This window comes from Siphateles boraxobius, unplaced genomic scaffold (assembly GCF_051911475.1).
Source record: "Siphateles boraxobius isolate OS27281-9 unplaced genomic scaffold, OSU_SipBor_1 31, whole genome shotgun sequence".
NCBI lineage: Eukaryota > Metazoa > Chordata > Actinopteri > Cypriniformes > Leuciscidae > Siphateles > Siphateles boraxobius.
In genome coordinates, this window is record NW_027508931.1 from 11,005,002 (window position 1) to 11,027,401 (window position 22,400).

The 22,400-nt window shown below is 35.6% G+C and overlaps 1 protein-coding gene across 1 annotated transcript; it reads left to right on the top strand.

Annotated features, from left to right (window-relative positions):
- The first annotated feature begins 12,230 nt into the window (after positions 1-12,230).
- Positions 12,231-20,662, top strand: utp15 (UTP15 small subunit processome component). Its single transcript, XM_077193770.1, has 13 exons — positions 12,231-12,375; positions 12,749-12,888; positions 13,030-13,122; positions 15,582-15,766; positions 15,923-16,101; positions 17,433-17,558; positions 17,789-17,924; positions 18,043-18,124; positions 18,232-18,387; positions 18,584-18,685; positions 18,780-18,913; positions 19,945-20,003; positions 20,220-20,662. The coding sequence occupies exons 2-13, from the start codon at positions 12,799-12,801 to the stop codon at positions 20,432-20,434; spliced, it is 1,557 nt and encodes a 518-aa protein (XP_077049885.1). The 5' UTR covers positions 12,231-12,375; positions 12,749-12,798; the 3' UTR covers positions 20,435-20,662.
- The last annotated feature ends 1,738 nt before the right edge of the window (positions 20,663-22,400 follow it).

Sequence of the window (22,400 nt, forward strand, 5' to 3'; positions counted from 1 at the left end):
TTAATAAAAACTACATAGAACACTAAAAAATAGCATTTTCTGCATGTCCCCACTCTCTATCTCTAAAACTGACCATGAAATATGATGATTAAAATCCTTCAGAAATCTTAGTTTGTTTGCATTGTTGTGTGACTTTATATCCAATCTGTGCTTTAAAATGCTTCTTTTTCATGAGAAAAAAATATTTTATCTAATATTTTAGATAAAATACAAATTTTAGTCGTGTCCCCGGGTTTTCACTCAGTCCTGTTACCCTAACACATCCCCCCCCTCTGAAAAACTTGGAATATTCCACAAGACACATTTTCAACAGGAAGTTGCATCATCTGGATCTTCTGAAGGCAATGGGATGACCATAAGTAAGTCCTCTCATTTTAATTTATGTATATTTTATGAAATTGTAACTATGACTGAGAAGGTAAATCTCAACATACTGTCCAGTTACCTAAATTATTTCTTAGATTTTATTTGTTTATTTTAAAAATATGAACTTTTGGTAAGTCACTAGAAATTGCTCTGTGCCCTCATGCTGTTAGCATGTATGCTATGTGGTTATATGCCATGTATTTGATAACTTTTTGCTTAAAAACTCAATCCTGTTACTTTCAGTCCTGTTGCTTATATGAATAAATAACAAGAGTGAGTTAAAGTAACAGGAGTGAGTAGAGTCCTCTGTTTTGTTGATTTAATACTGTAAATATTAGTTTATTTAATACTATTCAACTGAATTATGAGTTTTAAGGTTGCACTGACTTATATTGTAGACATTAGCATTAGTTTTACAACGTGAACACCATACTTTCAGGAAGCCAGTCCACCACGAGGTAACTTAAACGTTGTGTCTTTGTCTTTCTTATATTTTGTAGAAAATGGACAAAACCCATAGTCTGCAGGTGCCAGAAACACACACCTATGACATATTGCAATGGAAGGATCGAAACACACCCGCAATCCTCTCTTATCTCCCTTTTTTGTCTTAACTTCTCTCTTTCTCCCTCCATCATTCTTCTTCTCTCTCTCCTTCTTTCTCTTTCCACCTCCTTCTCTGTGAAGTACTACTAGCACATAGTACATCACTTCAACACAGAAATCTTTTGCACACAGTCATGTAGACTCTCTCCAATACACACACACACACCCACGGACGCTTATACCTGTTACCAAGTGTTCATTCCTGTTACAAAGTGTTCATTCCTGTTACTATTTTTTTCTTTTTTCTAAAAAAATAAAGTTAAACCAGTGTTTTTATAAGTTTTGTTTGGTCCATCATTTATACAATAGTTTAATCAATTAAATTCTTAAAACAATTATAAACTTGAGGGTTCGGTCTTCTTTAAAATGAAAAATGGCTTTGTGTTTTTTATTAAAATACACCTTGCCTTAATATAAAGTGATTTTTTTTCACGAATATCAATTATTTGAACATATAACCAACAATTTCTTTAAAATAAACACTTTCTTGTGGGGAAACAAAGGAATTAATTGACATGCTTTTAAACATGCTTTTTAAATGGAACATGAGTTTCGGTAACAGGACTGAGAAAATCTGCTTAAACCTTGTAAAAAAAATAAAAAATAAAGTTGGCTGAGATTGACCAATACACATTTTGAAAAGTTAAATATGTGTAGTATTAGATTCAGTGTTGAAAAAAGATAAAAAAATCAAGTTTAATTTTGAGAGTTACAACAATGCAATAATACACGTATATGCAATACATTTATATAAATTAAAGCTTGCATGGCTTTAATCATTTTACTAGTAGCAGGGTCAAATGTTTACCTTATGTAAATAAGAGGTTAAATTGTCAATTAACTCTAAAATTATGCAGGACAAGAGAAATTGCATGATAGAAAATGCCCAAAATGTATAAGAAAGAAGTTCACTAAATAAATGTATACACACACACACACACACACATTACATATATACATACACAGACATACAGACATACACTCACACAGCGGGGAGGGATTCTCCGAGGCTTGACGCCACACCCACTGTGTCTGTCGTTTGCTCCTCCTGCCAATATATATATATATATATATAAAAAATTGAAGAAATGATTTCCATTATACGAGAGTAGATGTTAAAACTTCATGCTGATTTGTACTCGGCTTTCGCCAAGATAATCACCAACTAAGACGTAGCTTTACAGTAACCTATGCTTCTCCATCCATTATATATATATATATATATATATATATATATATATATATATATATACACACTGGAACAGAATCACAGAATCAAGACAGGTGGTTAGTGGAGAAACAGAGATATTTTATTACAGCAATGAGCAATGGGAAACGCAGGTAAGCAAATCAGAGTTATTGTAGTATAGCGAGGATGAATGGATGATGACTTGTGTAAAGGAGATTGTGGTGTTGGAAACTCAAAAGCGAAAAACCAAGAGACTAGGTTGTACCTAAAACAGGATTCTTTATTGATGTGCTGTTTTTCGCTGCAGTCATCAAGTCCAACTAAGGCAGTGATATATTGTAGTTGATATAGCCGTAAAAAACCTTACCTGACAACCTTAAAGGGTTAGTTCACCCAAAAATGAAAATTAAGTCATTAATTACTCACCCCCATGCTGTACCAACCCCGTAAGACCTTCGTTCATCTTCGGAACACAAATGAAGATATTTTTGATTAAATCTGAGAGGTGGATCACTGCTACATAGGCTGCCAGAGGGAATGAAACTTGACGGCCCAGAAAGTCATTAAAGAACATGTTTAAATAATCCATGTGCCTACAGTGGCTCAACTATAAGTTTATCAAGCGACGAGACTACTTTTTTCCCGAAAAAAAAAACATAATAACGACTTTATTCGACTATTCCTTTTCATTCCTTGTGGGCCTGAGACGAGAGTTCAAGAGATTTCCACGACGCATGCGCGAGAACTGAACAAGAAGTATTAGAAGAAGAACGTCCTCTTCTCAGTTCTCGCGCATGCGTCGTGGAAATCTCTTGAACTCTCGTCTCAGGCCCACAAGGAAGAAAAGGAATAGTCGAATAAAGTCGTTATTATGGGTTTTTTTTCGGGAAAAAAGTATTCTCGTCGCTTGATAAACTTATAGTTGAGCCACTGTAGTCACATGGAATATTTAAACATTTTCTTTAATGACTTTCTGGGCCGTCAAGTTTCATTCCCTCTGGCAGCCTATGTAGCAGTGATCCACCTCTCAGATTTAATCAAAAATATCTTCATTTGTGTTCCGAAGATGAACGAAGGTCTTACGGGGTTGGTACAGCATGGGGGTGAGTAATTAATGACTTAATTTTCATTTTTGGGTGAACTAACCCTTTAAAGCATGCAAATTAATATACATTTGTAATTATACAGTTATAGCAACCCACCTAGTCCTAATCCAATCAGCCAATCAACTATTCAAAGAACTTATGGCGCTTTTCTACTGCATGGTACGGTACGGTTTTTACAATAAAGTGAACAGGAACTGGCAGAAAACTCTTGCTGGAAACTTTGCTTGACAGAATCATTTATCTGATATCATCACCTTAACCTTAAATGCTAAATACAATGTACTTCACATTAGTTTTTTATGTGATGTGAGGTCAGGATGTGGGATCAGCAGATCTTAAACAGATTCTTAAATTTGTATGATCTGCCCTTATGTTGTTGAAGTTTGGTTATTTAAGATATTCATAATAAATAATAATAAAGCAAGATTGAAGCCTGTTAAATGTGAGATGTGTGGTTTGTATTAACTGCAAAGGTAAAGTATAAATTAAAATTATTGTGACCAATGTGAAGGGGGAGGAGAATTTATATGTGCGTCACGTTTAGTCGATAAAACTCTTCCGCAAAGGATACACCTGTGTATCCTCGCTCATGACTCCTCAGGAAGCCTCCTCACGCCTCGATCCTCGCTTCCTCGTGGTGCAATCAGAGAATTGAGATGTCCCACAAGATGGCTGAGTTCGATTGGTTTCCGGGTCATAGGATGGAGGAGGGAGGAGACGAGGAGGGATATTGAGAAGCACCCACACACTTGCAGTCTTAGCATGGGACCACTTGTATTCTTGCGTGATGTTTTTCCTGTATTTGGCCCAAGTGTTCAAGTAGGCGTGAAGACTGCAAGTGTGTGTAGAACTTTTGATTACCAGATGGGACACACTTATAGTGTTGCAAAAATGCAAGTGTTTACAGAGCTTTATTTTGATTTTTTAAATACTTTGCATTTGAAAATAAACTTCTAAATGTCTGGGCCCGTATTCATTAAGATTTTAAGAATCCTCTCAGAAAACTCTTAATTTAGCTTAAAATCTTTTACGTAGGAGTCTTAGCTTAAGAGCGTTTCGGGATCGACCTGAGAGCAACTCTGAGTAAGGAAAGTCCAAAACTTTTATCTTAGTGAGGAGGCGGGGCTGACCCCGTTGCTATGTATGACACAATCTTTTGAAGACTGTGATTGGTTGGTTGTCCAAGAAGGAAAAAAATAGTGATTTTAAGTATAGGGCCTATTCTAATAGCCTGACTACGTCAGACTTCCTACTTCCGCTAATTTCATTTCGCTCCTGTAAGCCTTCACATTGAAATTACATGCGTAATTTTTCCTATTCGACCATTCTCATACACACACACACACACATTATATATGTGTATATAAATCATTTTTTCAATTTACCATACTGTTAATTTCCTATAAGGTATTTGATTGGATTAGAATGATAAAAATTGTTCCAGTATATTTAAGTGGTGGTTTGAATGTTGGTTTTAATGTAGCAAACATGGAATAAAAAAACAAGAAAGCTCAACTGGACAGAGGAACAGTGTTTACTGTGAGCCCATTTAGTGGATGAACACAAGGCCATCCTTAAAGGAAAATTCAGGCCGGGTGTCACAGCACAGAAGCAGATGTGGGAGCTTGTAGCGGTTAATAATAAATTATTTACGGTTCATTCCCCCTGCTTGTGCGGAAGCCTGCTATATTCATAAATGCATTTTTTTGAGCCTGCAAGGTGGGAATGTCCAGTGTAAACAAAATGAACAGCGACACAATAAGAGGTTCTGAAAGTGCTGTAATTGTTCGTGATCACTCTGCTTACAGAAGGTTGTGACAGACCCAAATCATCACTGCTGCATTGATGCATTTTCCCAGCTGCCAAATATCTTAATGTACAGTAGTGATTTAATTTCTTGCACTATACGCCATTCCTGCGCTGTGTCGGAGATGTTATTGTGTCTCTAATAAAATCGGTCACAAACATGTTCCCTGCACGATCTAATCTATAGTGTCTTATTAACTCACTGTCATCTATTGTCTGCAACACATTTCTTCTCCCTCTTCGTCTTTCTGCCATTTTCTCCTCTGCTAAAGAAACTCTTAAGCCTCTTAAAAGTCCTCGTCCGTGCTCCTAACAATTTTGACCTTAAGACCTCTTTTAAGGGTTAAGATGCTTTCTGAATTACTTTTTTCTTTACTAGGATTTTTTTCTTTAATTTTAAGAGTAAACGCCCACATTTCTAAGAATTTTCCTAGAATTTTGTCACTAGCTACTCTTTGCATTAAGATTCTTTATGAATACGGGCCCTGGTCATTAGTCCCTATGTAACAGAAGACAAAATTTAAAACTGTGGTGCTTCTAATTAAGTGATAAAAACAGTTGCAAATGTTTTACAAAATACACATAGCCTACTCATCTTCGCACCAATAAATGTACATGTATTATAATTAATTTAACTTAGTTTCCTCTTTATTGTTTCAGGGCACGTGATTTCCCAAACTTAATGCATGTTGGGATACGCTTGGACTTGAATATCGCTCTGATGCGGTTTTCAATAGGTTCAAGGAACTGCGCTTTGGCTTTTTTTTTACATGAGAAAGTCTTGCGCACGTACTTCCTGTCGCGTGCATGCACTCTTAAGTGGCCAAGACCACAAGTATTTGGAAAGGCCTTATGAGTGAGGGAGTGCAGCAGTGAGGGACTAGTGCAGTCGTGACATAGGCGCGCGCGCACACACACACACACACACACACACACACACACACACACACACACACACACACACACACACACACACACACACACACACACACCTCGTATACCTCCAATTAACTAAACTGTTTGTGTGAAGCATTGTAAAGTCATATAATTTTAATCAGTGTTTTATTAGCTGATAACAGGAATAGCTAGCATGTGTCAAAGCTAGGTTGCTCCGAAATTGTATACTCTCTCTTGAGTAGGTATACTTCTTTTGAATAAGTAATCACGGTCGCTTAAACGTTCTATATACTATGAGTGTGTGTAGTATGAATGTAATACCGAAGTACTACATTCTCCAAGTTGTCATGTGACCTACCAGCGTCAGTTGCGTAACTTCACTGCCTTTCACAAATTCTCTCCTGTGGGATAGTGTCGATATACTTCAGAACATCTATGCTTCAGAATCTAGGCGGATCATCCGGGTACTTTTTGCCTACTCTTTTATGAGAATGAATTCGGACATTCTTCTTTTGTCACATACTTTTTTTCACCAACTATGTAGTAGGGAAGTATGCGATTTCAGATGCAGTTATTGTGTCAAGCTAGCATAGCAAGTCTTACTATGGCTGTCACTTATCATACATTGATAAATTTTATGTTATCATAAAGAACCCCTTTCTACGGTGGCCGAGAGAGCTCAACGCGCTGCAACTGAAGAAAACACGTGCAAATTAAGAAAACATCTTCATCAGTTCCGCAACATGTGTGCTCCAAATACTCACAACACAACCAAATACAGAAACGCGCTGCGAATAGCACAGACCACAACAGAAACGTTTCCAGGTGACCCCAATAAGTGACGGACCCGGCTGGTAGGGGTGGGCGATACTGCAATATTTGGTATTGATACGATACCAAGTAAATACAGGGCCAGTATCGCCGATATCGATACCGAAACTAATACTTTTTTATTTTAAATGCATGCACTTGAACTTACATGTACTTTCCTGTGCTAGAGTAGCCTAGTGTGTCATGATTTATGAGGTGAATGCATCATTAATATGCTAAATCTGAATACATTTTCATGACCACTAAAATATTTTGTGATTTGTGCTCTCAACTCGCCTGCAATTAGTTAGTGACTTTTACCAAACTACCATAATTAGCCTATAGTAAATGCACTATTGTATTCTAGCCTACAGTAAAAAATGTTGTGGTCTGTAAGATTTTTAATTCTCTTCTGCATTTATTTGGTCAAAAATACAGTAGAAAATGAATTTATTCCTGTGATAAAAGATGAATTTTCAGCATCATTATTCCAGTCTTCATGATCCTGGGGGGCGGGGGGCTCAAGCCCCTAGCTGCCCCTTTTGTCAAGTAGCCGATTGTGCCCCTCGCTGATAATTGTAAATAATAATTATTATTATTATTATGATAAATAGTATACACCTTTGCCAGTACAGTAATAATACAAAAAAATATTATATATATTTTTTTGGCAGAAGCATTTGGCGGAGGTGAAGTGGTAGGCGGAGTTTACTTTGCAGCGCCTCATACGCAGAGGTTCGCCGCGCACCTTCAAACTTAACGAGCACGAGCAGCAGGTAATATGGAAAAGTTACATTTATCCAACCATGCTACTGTAAAAGTTGTGGCAGCATTCAAATTATGCTTAACTAAAATAAAAGCAGCCTATAACTCGATTCCACCCGCATTCTGAGTTGACAATGTTATTCGTTTTTATACGAGGCAAGTGTTATTAGCTTGGGGAAATACATCTAGTGAAATTAAATCTTAAGTCCATTTCCAACTCTAAATTGTAAGGAATGTATCTTTGATATCATAGTAACACTTTACAATAAGGTTAATTTGTTTATTATTCATGTATTAACTAACATTAACTAACGAGCAACACGTTTGTTAGCTACTGTATTTGTTAATCTAAAAAGTATGTTTTAATTATAATAATAATACACCTGTTAATTGTTTGTTCATGTTATGTCACAGTCACTGCATTAACTAATGTTAACATATACAACTTTTGATTTTAATAATGTTTTAGTCAATCCTGAAATTAATATTAACTAAGATTAATAAATGCTGTAGAAGTGCAGTTTATTATTAGTTCATGGTAACACATTTAACTAATGAAAACTTATTGTAAAGTGGTTCTGAGTTCATGATAGCTAACACTACACACATATAAATACATAAACATAAAATTTACAACATCAACAAATCTAAACATGAATTCCTCATATTAACCTTCTTGATTCTCACTGTTTTGTTTGGTAAAGTACATGATGATGCAACAATTTGTAGAGAATCTTATTGAGGAAATTCACTAAAATCAATAGACTGGTGCAGGGATGTAAAATTTTGTTGGCCAAAACCCAGAAACAGAAGAGTTAGCATTTTAGCACTTTTGGTTCTACTGTTTTGAAGGCAATGGTTTTTTTTGAATGGGTTCTTGGTAAATGTTTGAAATTAGGTCAGTGGCGAGCACAAACTCAAGATATTTTCACTTTTTCTTATAAAATACATCAGTAATACTCTCTTGTGATTTTTTTTTTTAAGGGGGTCATATAATGGTACATGCACTTTTACAAGTTGTTTGTACTGAAATGTGTGTTGGCAGTGCCTGTACACAACCATCATATAATGATAAAAATCCATCCAGTGTTTTTGTTTTAATCCTTATATGTTTTCCCCTGCCTCAAATTGCGCCGTTCGATTTTGTGACGTCACTAAATCGGACGCCCCCCCTACGATTGTTAATTGACAGCAGCGTTTCAACACAGACCTCCCCTGAGCGAGCTGTCATCGTAGTCCGCTATTGTTGATACGCTGGAGCAGAATGGCGTCTAAGCGATTGTGGTGTTCGTTCTTGGGTGTAATAATAAATACAGCAGTCATTTTGGTGTTCCTAAATTCAAACCGCTGAAGACGCAGTGGCTGAGTTTTATTTTTGAAGGGAATATTCCCAGCGATCTACGTAAATGCTTTTATGTTTGCGCTAATCATTTCTCACCAGACTGCTTTATAAACGAGGGTCAGTGTAAATCTGGTTTTGCTAAGAAGCTGCTCCTGAAAACAGAATCGGCACCCACTATTCGTGTTCCGATGCTCCTTCAGAAGAAGTGAGTGTAACGTTTTATTAACCTTTAAATATTAATCTTTGCAAATCGCTTGCACACTTCATGATGAATGCGGCTAATGTTTACACTCAGGGTATATTGCAGCATGTTTTCTCTGTAAACGACATTCTCAATATAATTCATAATCCCACGTTTATAATGGACAACGCGTTATGGTTAATGTTTCAGCACTGACAGTTGTACCTAACACTGAGATAACGTTACGCATCACTGACAAGCCTACATTTACCAAAAAAAAAAAATTTGACAATCTGTCAAAGAACTAACCTATACATCAGTAAACACATAGCATCTGTATCTCACTACTCTAAGTTACCCTGCCAGTACAAAATGTCATTATCCGAACAGGTAAACTCATCTACTCACTAATTGGCCTTCACAACCTCGTTGTGTTTATAATCACGCTCTTGAAAACATTTCTAACTTTAACTTTCAGGGAAAATGTTTTTGAAAACAAAGACTGAGGGGCCTTTTACATGACACCGTTTTCAACTAAAACGTTTTGGCCGTTCATTTACATGACAATGGCATTTTGGGGCCCGGAAAATGCAAACTTTTGAAAATGGGTTTCAAAGTGCAAGATTTTGAAAACGGTGATGTTATGCGCACGCGTATTACGTGTTCAGTCTATATGCGTGTAGTGTTTCTTCACAAAGTGACATCGCCAACTACTGGCCTGCAATGCATATACAGCGTTTTTAGTCCTTTCGCAAATGCTTGTGAAAGGGATTTTTTTTAATCTTGTTGTCTGTTTGCGAAAACTTCTGTTTTTAGTACATCGTTGTCATGTAAACGTACCCTGAAAGAGTTGTCGGAAGCTTAGTGATGGTGACGTTGAAGTCATGTTGTTCATACGCTTCAAAATTCATAAAAGTTGTGTTCTAAATAATATTTAGTAATATTGTTATGCATTCTAATTCTATCAACATCTTTACATAGAATGCCAAGGAAATAAAGGATAAAAAGAAGAAAAAGACAAGGAACTCTCAACTTTAAAACTTTCTATCTCATCTTTGGACCATGCATACCTAACATTTCTTATGAAACTTATTTAAACATGACAACATTTGTACAATGTAACTGATGCATAGATTAACATGTTTCCCTCATGTTCTTTTACTCTATCTTTTTTATTTATTTTAGTTTTCAGCTCATTGTTCTTTTCTCATTAGTATTTTGATGACATTAAACATATTGTTAACATTTTGTATATTGTATACAAAGTTGTATGTCATAAACATGTTATCTCTATATGTTTTGCAAATAATAATAATAATAATAATAATACAATATAAATATGAAATATAATAAAATAAAGTAGACTTTTGCCCGTTTACACGAAGGGAAAACACAGATATTTCCCTGCGGTTTGGCCTCTCATTTACACGAAAACCCCCGTTTCTATCACAGAAAACGATTATTTCTAAAAACTCCGGCCAAAGTAGAGATTTCTGATATTCGTTTCTCTAAATACCCGGCTATGTGTAAATGTGGCCTTTGAGCTGTAAGCACGTCCCAACCAGGTTCGTCACTTATTGGGGTCATCTGGAAGTATTTCAGTTGTGGTCTGTGTTATTTGCAGCGCGTTTCTTTATTTGGTTGTGTTGTGAGTATTTGGAGCTCACATGTGTTTTGAAACTTATGAAGATGTTTTCTTTATTTTCAGGTGATTTATATGCCTTTTTAACTAGTGAGGAGGACCAGTAAAACGTCCTCACTAGTCAGTTGTCATATTTTACTATATGTGAAAACATTTAGCCCTCACAATTATAACCAAACCTGTGTTCAAGTTCACAGAAGTATTATTCAATTTGCTGTGTCTTGATTTTAATTAAAAAAATATTTTTTAGTTTATTTAATAATCATTTTAATAATTATAATTAATTATATATATATTTTGCTAATCTTTGTCTTTTTCAGCCAGTTTAACTTATAGTGAAGACCCTGTCTGTGCACAAATAAAATAAAGAAACTGTAAAATGATTTTTAAAAAGAATTTATATAATTATTTTTTAATTCTTAATTATTAAAAAAAATGTGTTTAATGAATGTTGCAACTGTCCCTGCATGTGCACTGTTGCAACCGGCCCCTATTATGGTGCCAGTTGCAACATTTGACATTGTCTATTCAAATATAAATTAAATTGTATGTAGATTATCATATTTACACGTGTAACAGCAGTGTGGTGGGTAGCAGACAGATGTGGGTTACGCATATTACAATTTTGGCCTACCAATACAAAAAATCTCTGAGAAACATGAAGGGAATGCAAAAAGTGTTGCAACCTCCCTCACCTTAACCCTAACCCTATATTTAAGACAGTTTATTGTAGCTCCTGACTTTTCCTGCAACTCATGGATATAATGTAACTTGAATAATTAATGCTTTACATTCCCTTCATTAGTGAAATTCGAGATTCTCCAGGCCCAGCACAACTAATTTACCAAAAAGGGCTAATAGAAATATATAGATAATGTGCTTGACAGATTATGACAACTAGTTCAACCATTCTGCATTTGATGACTTATGCAATTATGGGGGTGTGACTGTTCAACAGAGAACTAGTAGCCTATAATATATTTCGATTTACATGACATAAGCAATTGATAATGTAGGAAACAACAGACAATTGTAGCTAAGCTACAACATCAATTGCATGAATGTACCAAAACATTTGTAATTTGTTTAAAATAATAAGAGATCACAAGAACAGGTAGCCTAACCTAGTTTTGAGGGTTTAAAATGTGATCTGAGAAATATACCAAAGTATCTGAGAAAATCTGTATTAATTGTGTAGGACTTCTTAAATAAAATGTTTGGGCTGATATTGGCCAATTATTCCAGGCTCTGGATCATAGCCGCTCCTTCAGGAAATCAAGTTGTGTTGGTAAAATGTCATTGATAAGAAATCAAAGAAAACTTATTTGATCAATGAATTTGTGTTTTGCACAGTTTGTGTCTGGCTGTTCCGTGTACATTTTATATTCACGAAGAAGACAAATTGCTAGGCTCTATCTATCGGTCGAGGATCTTGTAACCATAGACAGTACCATAGACATCATATAGACATCTCTATATGATATCTATGGACAGTACAAGCTTGTAACTCAATAAAGTTTGTTCAATACCGGAAGTGTGACGTCACACAATGGCGGTCTCCATGTGGATGTAGAACCAACGTGATTTTGCGCATGTTTTGGAGTCTGTAACGTACAGAAAAGCAAGCAAACATCAGTATATATTTGTTTTGGAGGCCACAATAAGGTAAGTAACCGATTATAATATTTAGATTAAACGATGCTGTTATCGAATAAACCTACAAGAGTTAGGCTCCAGTTATCATAGAAGTGTACAGTATGGTTGGTAGAAGAAACTTAGTTATTAGTTGTAGAAATATATTTAAATAGGGATTACTTATTTAAACCGAGAATGTTATATATATATGTATGTATTCAACATTTACATTTGAATAGTTGCAAATTATATTCGAGGGAGTTGTTTTTTGATTATTTTCTGTTGATTGCCAAATCAAGTTATATGTAAGGCTGAAACGAAATAAAGCTGCAGTCCAAGCTTGCAATACTAAATACTTGCAACGTATTCATTGTGATGTCCGTATGAATGTTGTGATCTGCAGGTCCCCAGAGTGAACCTGCTGTCAGCTGAGAATCAGTGTTCATATCTGAGATGGCTTCGTTTAAACCTACCAGAATTCAGACCTATCCAAAACTGGGCGAGAAAGTAACAGAGGACACGCTCTACTGGAAAAATTATAAAGTCAGCCAACTTTCTTTTGCTTATTATTTATATGTCTAAGGGTGTTAGCATCTTAGCAGCTTTAATTGGTCAACATTTCTGACAAAATGTTCGCCATTTATTCAAACTGGTTTTGATGACAGTCTGTGTTTTTTCTTTTAGCCTGCTTTACAGATTAAAGAGTTTGGTGCTGTAACAAAAATCGAATTCTCTCCGGTCCCACCTCACAATTATGCCGTTACAGCCTCCACCAGAGTGAGTCCATTTATTGTTCTATTTCTCTACTTAAATACTCCTACTACTCTCATGTTTACATATTCATGTATTTAATCATTTGAATATTCAAAGTGACTTATTGCATTGTTTCTGAATGTCTGTCAGTTCTCAATACTTTGATGCAAAAATCTATATTATTTAATTGTTGAAGAAAACTAAACACAAAATTTATTCTTTTATCTTTTCTTATTATTATTTTTTTAACAAACGCGTCTCTGTGTTTTAATAAATTCAATTATAAGTATTTTTGTTAAGGATAAAAAAAACTTGGCTAATGCTGTAAACTACAGGAAGTTTAACTTACTATTAAAGGTTACAATTAACAACAGAGCCCAAATTATTAAATTCAGTTGCTGTTTATTTTTAGATATAATAATCAACGCTCCAATAAGAAAAGAAAAAAAAAACATGTAAATTCAGGCAGGTTTTGCATTAACTTATAAATTAAATTATAAAGTAAAGTTTCTACTTCAATTCATTTTTGAAATATAATCATTTACACAGTGGCTGTCATAATTTGTTTTCATGACAAATTTATTTAAACATGCATTAAATAATCAAGGCTAATATAGTGCAAATATGAAATGCTTCTCTCTAGAGTTAAAGGACAATTCCGGGCCAAAAATGAACCTAGGGCTAAATAACATATGGGTACAGAGTCGACCGTTCTATGGGACGCGTTTTCATGATAATCGAATGTACCCAGTTTTAATGTTATTTTTAGTTTAACCACAGATTAGCTTATAATGCTTGTGTACGGGGCATCGAATAAGTACGAATACAAATCGCTAGTTAATACCACTAACAATACTCAAAATAGCCCCACACTAACACTGTAGCATAAATGAGGGTCCCTACCTGCAAACTGAAGCATTGACAACTTTGTAAGTGTACAGAAAGGTTTAATAAGAAGATACTTTATAAAGACAGTTCACTTCGCGTATACAAGCAGGAGCCATCTTTGGAAAACAGTCTCGACCAGTCGAACCAGGAACGACGTGCTACGTCATAGATATATACGCTAGATGTCGCCTTGGGGTTCTAAGCATGCGTCAAAACCGCGGCCATCTTGGAACAGGGGTCTTGTCATAGGAAGTAGCTAGGTAACGCTGAATTCATGGATGAAGCCGGACTTTTGTGCTGCGTATGGATGTTCACACGAATGAAATCTAAAACCCAGACAGCTAGGGATTACATTTAACAAGAATGTGAAATTTTATAAATTTTTGTAAATTTCTCTGGACTCAATGATAAATACATGTCTGACCGTTGGAACGAACCAAAACAACTAGAAAATCTCATTCATGACAATTTATGGTGATTTTATTTCCGTTAGACCTTTTCCTACATTGACGCTGATGCATTAAAGAGGAGGGCAGGATGCATCCTGTTCCATGATGGCGGCTCTATTGACGCATTCGTTCTAATGAACTGCTGTAGCCAAGGCGACTTCTAGTGTATATATCTATGGTGCTACATGAGCTGAACTGTGACTATCGACCATGCTATCGACCAGCACGTAGCACGCCGTTCGTGGTTCGACTGGTCGAGACTGTTTTCCAAAGATAGCTCCTGCTTGTATACTCGAAGTGTACTGTCTTTATTAAGTATCTTCTTATTAAACTGTCTGTACACTTACAAAGTTCTCAATCCTTCGGTTTGCATGTAGGCACCCTCATTATACTTCCATGTTAGTGTGGGGCTATTTTGAGCATTGTTAGTGGTATTAACTAGCGATTTTTATTCTGACTTATTTGATGCCCCATACACTAGCGTTATAAGCTAATCTGTGGTTAAACTAAAACTAAAGTTAAAACTGGGTACATGATTCGATTATCATGAAAACGCATCCCATAGAACGGTTGACTCGGTAACCATGTGTTATTTAGCCCTAGGTTCATTTTTGGCCGGAATTGTCCTTTTAATTTCCCAAGCGAACTAACCTGCTGTCGACACTAAACGCTTGAGGTAAATGTAATGCTATGTGAGAGATTTATTGATATCTTCCCGCTTTTGAAACCCTGGTTGAGAGCTGTAAAAAAATACAGATTGATCGAAAATATATTAAAATAGAAAGTTATTTTAAATTGTCATAATATTAAAAAAAATTACTCTCTTTTTTTTTATCAAATAAATGCAGCCTTGGTGAGCAGAAGAGACTTAATTTAAAAACATAAAAGATCTTACCGATCCAAAAGTATGTGTGTGTATATATATATATATATATATATACAGTATATAAATATATTTCATGTGCATTACAGTGGATCGTTTGTTTTTAATTGCCATAAAAATAATGTTGCAATAAAAAAACCTTGACCTGTTTTTGTGAGCTTTTCTTGTGTGTTCCCTGAGAATTGAACCCATCACAGTATTGTTGGTAGCATAATGCTGCTCTCACGCATGCAGTATACTGATTTTTTAATGTTCTGCATCAGATTCACGTATATGGACCTCACTCTCAAGAGCCCACACGGAGCTTCACGCGTTTTCGAGATACAGCATATGGAGGGAGCTTCAGAGATGACGGGAAGCTGTTAGTGGCAGGAAGTGAAGATGGAATTATCCGACTGTTCGACATCAAAAGCCTAGGGGCACTCAGACAGTTCACAGGGCATTCCAAGTATGACCTGGCATGAAATAATGACTATTGAATAATATAATAACTTATATTATAATAACTTAACTACATTACTGGGTTTAAATAAATGTATTGAGTTATGTGTCAGCAGTTCTCTTGTCTTAAGTCTGTCTTTCCTGCTCTCTCTCTTGTGCGCAGGGCGGTACACGCAACCACTTTCCTGTCTGATGGGTTTCGTGTGGTTTCAGGGTCTGATGACCTGTCGTGTCGTGTGTGGGATGTTGCCAGTTCTGTTGAGCTCAGCTCATTCACTGAACATACAGACTATATCAGAGCTGCCGCCCCCAGCAAACTCAACCCAGATCTGTTTGTCACAGGTTATTATTTTTAATTCACATCTCAGACATGATCACATCCCCTTCCATCTAAATCTGGCTTAGCCAGATCCATGGGTTTTAATATTGACAGAAATAAAATTTATATGTGCATAAATATACAGCAATTGGAAAGTTTTTTGTTTCATAGTGCCAACAGGTCAGTGAGGTTAAAACTGCATGCGTGTAATTTTTTAATATTAAACAGAACGGTATCTGTTTGTTTGGGGGTGGGTACATAATTTTTAGATTTAATAAATAAAAAAGTTATTCAGCAAGGATGCATTAAATTGATCAAAAGTGTCAGTAAAAAAATTTGATGTTACAAAAAATGTATTTAAAATAATTGCTGTTCTTTTGAGCTGATTCATTAAAGAATATTAAGCAGCACACATTTTCTTCAACAATAATGTTAATGATAAGAATTATTTCTTGAGCAGCAAAAATCAGCATAGTAGAATGATCATTGAAGACTGGAGTAATGATGCAGAATTTTGTTACCACAGGAATAAATTGTATATTAAAATAGAAAGCATTTTATTTTTCAAATTGTAGTAATATTAAACAATATTACTGTTTTACTGTTTGTTTGTTTTTAAATCAAATAAATTATGCCTTGGTGAACATAAGAGAATTCTTTCAAAAATATATACAAAAATTTTACTGAGCCCCAACAACAGTAGTGTGTATATGATATTGGTAAAGGGTTATTTCATCCAAAAATTCTTTAATTAATTACTACAAATGAAGATCTTTTTAATGAAATCTGAGAGCTTTCTGTCCCTTCATTGACCGCTACACAACTACCACTTTGACACTTCAAGAAGTTCACAAAGAGATTGTAAAACTAATCCATATGAATTGAGTGGTTTAGTCCAAATTTTCTGAAGAGACATGATCGTGGCTTTATATGGTAAACAGAATGAATTTAGTATTTTATTCACATATAAGCATTCATCAACTCACACATCAGTTGTGGTAAGCAGAAGCTCAACCGAACCTGCTCAAACCTCATTGGTTCTCGCACGTCAAGCGAAAGTGCTTTGAGGATCTTTTTACCACAATTGATGTTTGAGTTGATGAATGTTTAAATGTAAATAAAGGACTTAATTCAAACTTGTGTAGCTGTCAATAGAGTGTCAGAAAACTCAATTTCATCAAAAAGATCTTCGTTTGTGTTCCGAAGATTAACAAAAGTCTTACGAAATCAGGGCGAGTGATTAATGACAAAATTACAATTTTTGAGGTGAACTATCCCTTTAAATATGCTCATAAAGATGATAGTTTGTACAGTAGTTAATGTTTGCCCTGAATAATGGTTGTCTCTGTTTCAGGTTCGTATGATCACACAGTAAAAGTGTTTGACGTGCGGACAGGGAGCAGTGTGATGACCATGCAGCATGGCCACCCTGTGGAGTGTGTGCTGTTGTACCCATCAGATGCCCTGCTGGTGTCCACAGGTAGACAACACTCATCAGTCTTTACTAATGCTTAGAACCCCTTGCAACCATTTATTCTCACAGGTCATAATGCAAATATATAGACTTGGTGCATTAATGTAGTATTTGACTGATGTGCTATTTTACAACGGTTTTAAATGTTGCTCTTCCAGTCAAGATTTCAACTTTTGTCTATTTGTTTTTTAATAAAACAAGTCATGTTGAAATAATTTTGTGTATGCATTACACAGGAGGGCGCTATGTGAAAATCTGGGACCTGTTGAAAGGTGGACAGCAGCTTGTTTCTCTTAAGAATCATCACAAAACTGTTACGTGTGCATGTCTGAGTTCTACAGGCAACAAACTGCTCACAGGATCACTGGACAGGTATGTTTGCATGTGTGAGCCATAGTAAAACAATGCTATAATGTACTTATTTGTGCAGTTTTTATGACCCTGTGGTGAAAAAGTGGTATTTATTTCTTCTGTTTGCTTTCCATGTTAGGCATGTCAAAGTGTATAACTCCTCCTATAAGGTTGTGCATAATTTCGACTGTGCGGCATCCATCCTCAGTCTGGCTATTGCGGTACATTTAGTTCATTACACAGGAAGAAATCTATAAATATAAACGTATAAAACTGTTTTTTTACTTGCACTTGATTTAAGGTGTTGCTCATTGTGGTTCTCCCCTAGCCTAATGATAACACAGTTGCCGTTGGGATGACCAATGGCGTGTTGAGCGTCAGGCACAGGAAACACAAAGAAGAAAAAGAGACGTTAACTGACCGAAGGCGAAGGGGACCAGCGTACCGGGTCAATGTCAAGGGAAAGAACTTTGGGCCCAAACAGGTGATATTTTATTCTTTTATTAATTGTAATTAAATTCAATTTCTGATTTGTTAACATTTCAGCTAAAACTGGTCTGTAATATTGCTATGCAACAGCTGAAATATTCATATCATAATATAATTCATAAAATTCAAAAAAAGGCAAGTATGAAGTGAACTTTTTTTGCTTCAGTTGTCTTCATGTCTCTCTCTTTTAGTATGATTTCTTGGTCAATAAACCAGCGAAGCAGCATCTACAGAAACATGACAAACAGCTGAAAAGCTTTGAGGTGTCCAAAGCCCTGGACTCAGCTCTAGAGGTAAAACGCACACACTTGTGGATATAAGACATTTCATGTTTGATATGACTGTTCAGATGAGGCCACCAGTATATGTTTGTGCATGTTTACACAGGCATGGAAACGCAGCAGTAAACCAGATGTGGCGGTGGTCGTTATAATGGAGCTCAACCGCAGAGGAACTCTGAAAAACGCTCTCGCAGGACGAGATGAAGCGAGCTTAGCCAGGATACTCGACTTCCTTCTAAAGTGAGTAACACAGTATTATGACTTCAGACTCTCATTTAAAACATGTTATGATGGCTCAGGTACAGCTGAAGGGGATAGTTTATGAACAGTTCAAAATGAAGAAAAAAAACTGATGTAGTACAGCCTCATTCAGTTTAAACAGAAAACAAATGGGAGAAAATCTGATGTGTAACTATATTCGTGCATCCATTCTTAAAGGGACAGCAGCCTCATAAACTGTTGACATCCATTTCATTAATGTTAATAAAAAAAAAAAACACTCACTGCTTTTGACTGAATCACTTTTTTATCTTTGTATGAATTAAATATAAATTGATTCATATTCATATTCTGACCGCAGTCAAATAAGAAAAGTAACACAAAACAGTAAACTACAATCAAATCTATGCGCATATCAAATCGAAATTTGTTTCAAAATCGAGAATTGATCTTTAATCGAATCGTGACCTCAAAAATCTTTTTGAATCGAATCTTGAGGTTCCAAAAGATTCCCTCCCCTAATAATTACTGCCATGATGTATATTTTTTCACATATTAAATAACACATTTTTTCATTTTCAGTTATGAGAATTTACTGGAAAAGTGCTTAATTGTCATGAAAATTTGATAGTAGAAATAGTCGAGATATGTATATAATTTTAATTTAAGAAAAAGAAAGTATATTGTGTGTATATGCATGTTATTGAAAGGCTGTGTGGGATTCACCTTTAGACAGTTTACACTTAAGAGTTTCAGCACTTTTAATATTCTGTGAAATGCATGCCATTTGACTTCTTAGAATGGTTAAAGCACTGGGAAATTCTTAGGCAGATTCTCAGGGTGTGGTGACTGAGAATTTGGGTCACACAACACAAAAGTGACCCTGAACAGGAGGTCAAAAACTGAAGCATGAACAAGACACAAGAGTCGACCACATTTTCTTGATTCAAGGCATTAAATGCCACGATACATGTATTCAGTGATGATGACTTGATATGAAAGAAAATATTCCTAAATTAGGTTAAAGGATGTTTTTGGCTTTTGTTTTTTAGGTACATCACTGACCCACGCTTCTCTCGCCCTCTGCTCACGGTCGGGGATATTGTGCTTGGTGAGTTTCGCATCATATCATGTGCACGTGAGCAAGTAAGAATGAAGAAGTGAACTGCTGGTTGGGAAATAGATTTGTTTTTCTATGTTTTTCTTCATAAGAAATTGTGTGTGTGTGTGTGTGTGTGTGTGTGTGTGTGTGTGTGTGTGTGTGTGTGTGTGTGTGTGTGTGTGTGTGTGTGTGTGTGTGTGTGTGTGCGTGCGTGTGCGTGTGTAGATCTGTATCAGCAGGTTATTCCCCAGTCACCTGTAGTCGAGAGGTTGCTGCAACGTCTTCTAGAGCTGTTGGGTCGAGAAGCAGAACTTCAGCAGGAGTTTTTACAGGTCTTGGGAATCCTGGACACACTTTTTGCATCATTGAACCTCAGAAAAGATGTAGCCACCCTTGCTGCCCCACCAGTACCGCAGGGGTCACAGCTACAAGCCGCCTGACACTAATTACAAAACTCAGTGGGATCTTGTGACGCAACCGAAACATGCTAGACTTTGAAAGGCGTGGTGGAAACGAAAGGCATATTGGAAGGAAACAAACATGAGACAGCTGTGGGAAAGATGTTGCTTAATGGCAGTGAACAATCACTGTGTCAGCTTTTTTCTGCTGAGGTTTGCAGAATTTGAAACTGTATTTTGTATATTACTGTCATAAAATCTTTAAATCTGTGTTTTGGTTCTTTCTTTCATTGATAATCAAAAAAACGTCATATTGTAAACTGGGCCTTTACTGTACAATAATACAATAATGATTTGTGGTTTAATTCAGTGACTGACAGAAGTTAGCAGAGTATTACTTCTATACTATGTAATTACTAACTTAAAATGTATGGCAACACCAAGGGCCAAATGTAACCATATGTTCAGAATTGGGGTGGTTAAATATATTGTAAGAATCAATCATTGGGAAATCCTTATCTTTCAAGCACTAATCTGACTATTACTGACCTTGAGTATAACCACAAATTACTGTCCTAAATGTTTACAGAATCTAAATACAATTCTGAATATTTCCGACAATAAATACTCATTTTAAGTGTGATGTAACATGCAAAAGCAGTGTTGCTGCACATAAAAATCTAATTTAAAGTGATAGTTCACCAAAAATGTTTAATTCTTTCATTAATCGCACTCAATTTGTTTCAAGAGTTTTTTTCTTCTGCTGAACAAAAAAATTTTTTTTTGAATGTCAATAACTAAACAGTTGATGGGCACCTTGAAGGTGAGTGAATGATGACAATTTTAGTTTTTTTTGTGAACTATCCTTTTAAGACTTTTTAAATGAAAACGAATACCTCACACAGCTTAAAAAACGTACCCGTTCTCAAAATACATTGTATTATATGTGTTTTTAAATGTAAACAATAGTGCTTAGTAAAATCTAAAATGCATAACTGGATGTAATGCGACTGATAAAATGACTGGCTATTTGAAACATTCGATTTCGGACGCAGCGTTAGGCTCAGAAACAGAAAGAAGCTAGCTTGCTTTGTTAACGGGGTAACGGCTGCATTTCTGATATTCCATACGCGCCATCTACTGTCAGAGAGGGTGTTCATTTTCAATCAGATTCAAATGGATCTTGAAACTACAAATATTCCTATAATTTATGTGAAAGATGCTCTGGCTAGTGATGTGATGCAGGAGGGCCAATAGGATTCCAAAACACACACACACACACACACACACACACACACACACACACACACACACATAATATACAGTAGTCAACATTTGAAGTGGATCAAAACCTTTCATCAAAGTTATACATGAATTTTGAACAATATCCGTTCTTGTTTTAGGACAACTGATGAACTTTTTTGATCCACTTCAAATGTTGATTATATATATATTGTAAGTTAATGCATTTTTAAGTGTGGATTAGGTTTTAATGTACTTTTAGGACCCATTTTATTATCTTCACGATATTGTCAAGAGTAAAACAATGTTATGTGAAATTTATAAGATGTGCGGCCTGAATAAAAAACAACAATTCTAAAAAGAATATATAAAGAGATTTTAAAAAACAACTAAATTAAATTTAAAGGGGTTAATCAATTCCAAGTAATTTGCAGAGTTTTAAGTTACGCTTGGTTTAAGTATTTAAATGAAGTCATAGGAGCCTGGATTTTTTTTTTTTTTCATTTTCCGCCCTTTTTTATTAATATTAATGAAATTATAGACATATAAGAAAATATTACTTCAAAAGGAGAAACAGTAACATACTAGATAGCATTCTGAAGAAGAAGGGGGGGGGGGTAATAATAAAATAAATAAGTAAATAAAATAACGTGCTTTGAGGACGTGGCAGTTCTAAACCAATGGGATAATCACGTTTGGACTGAAGTGGACCAATCGTGAAGCGACTCGGAAGGCGTTTGCTCGGGCGGTCCTGAGTACAATCTAC

Excerpts from the sequence above, each read along its gene's own strand:
- utp15 (XM_077193770.1), top strand. The coding sequence starts at position 12,799 with ATGGCTTCGTTTAAACCTACCAGAATTCAGACCTATCCAAAACTGGGC. Across the intron at positions 15,767-15,922 it reads CAGTTCACAGGGCATTCCAA|GGCGGTACACGCAACCACTT; the intron begins GTATGACCTGGC and ends TCTTGTGCGCAG. Across the intron at positions 18,125-18,231 it reads TCCTCAGTCTGGCTATTGCG|CCTAATGATAACACAGTTGC; the intron begins GTACATTTAGTT and ends GTTCTCCCCTAG.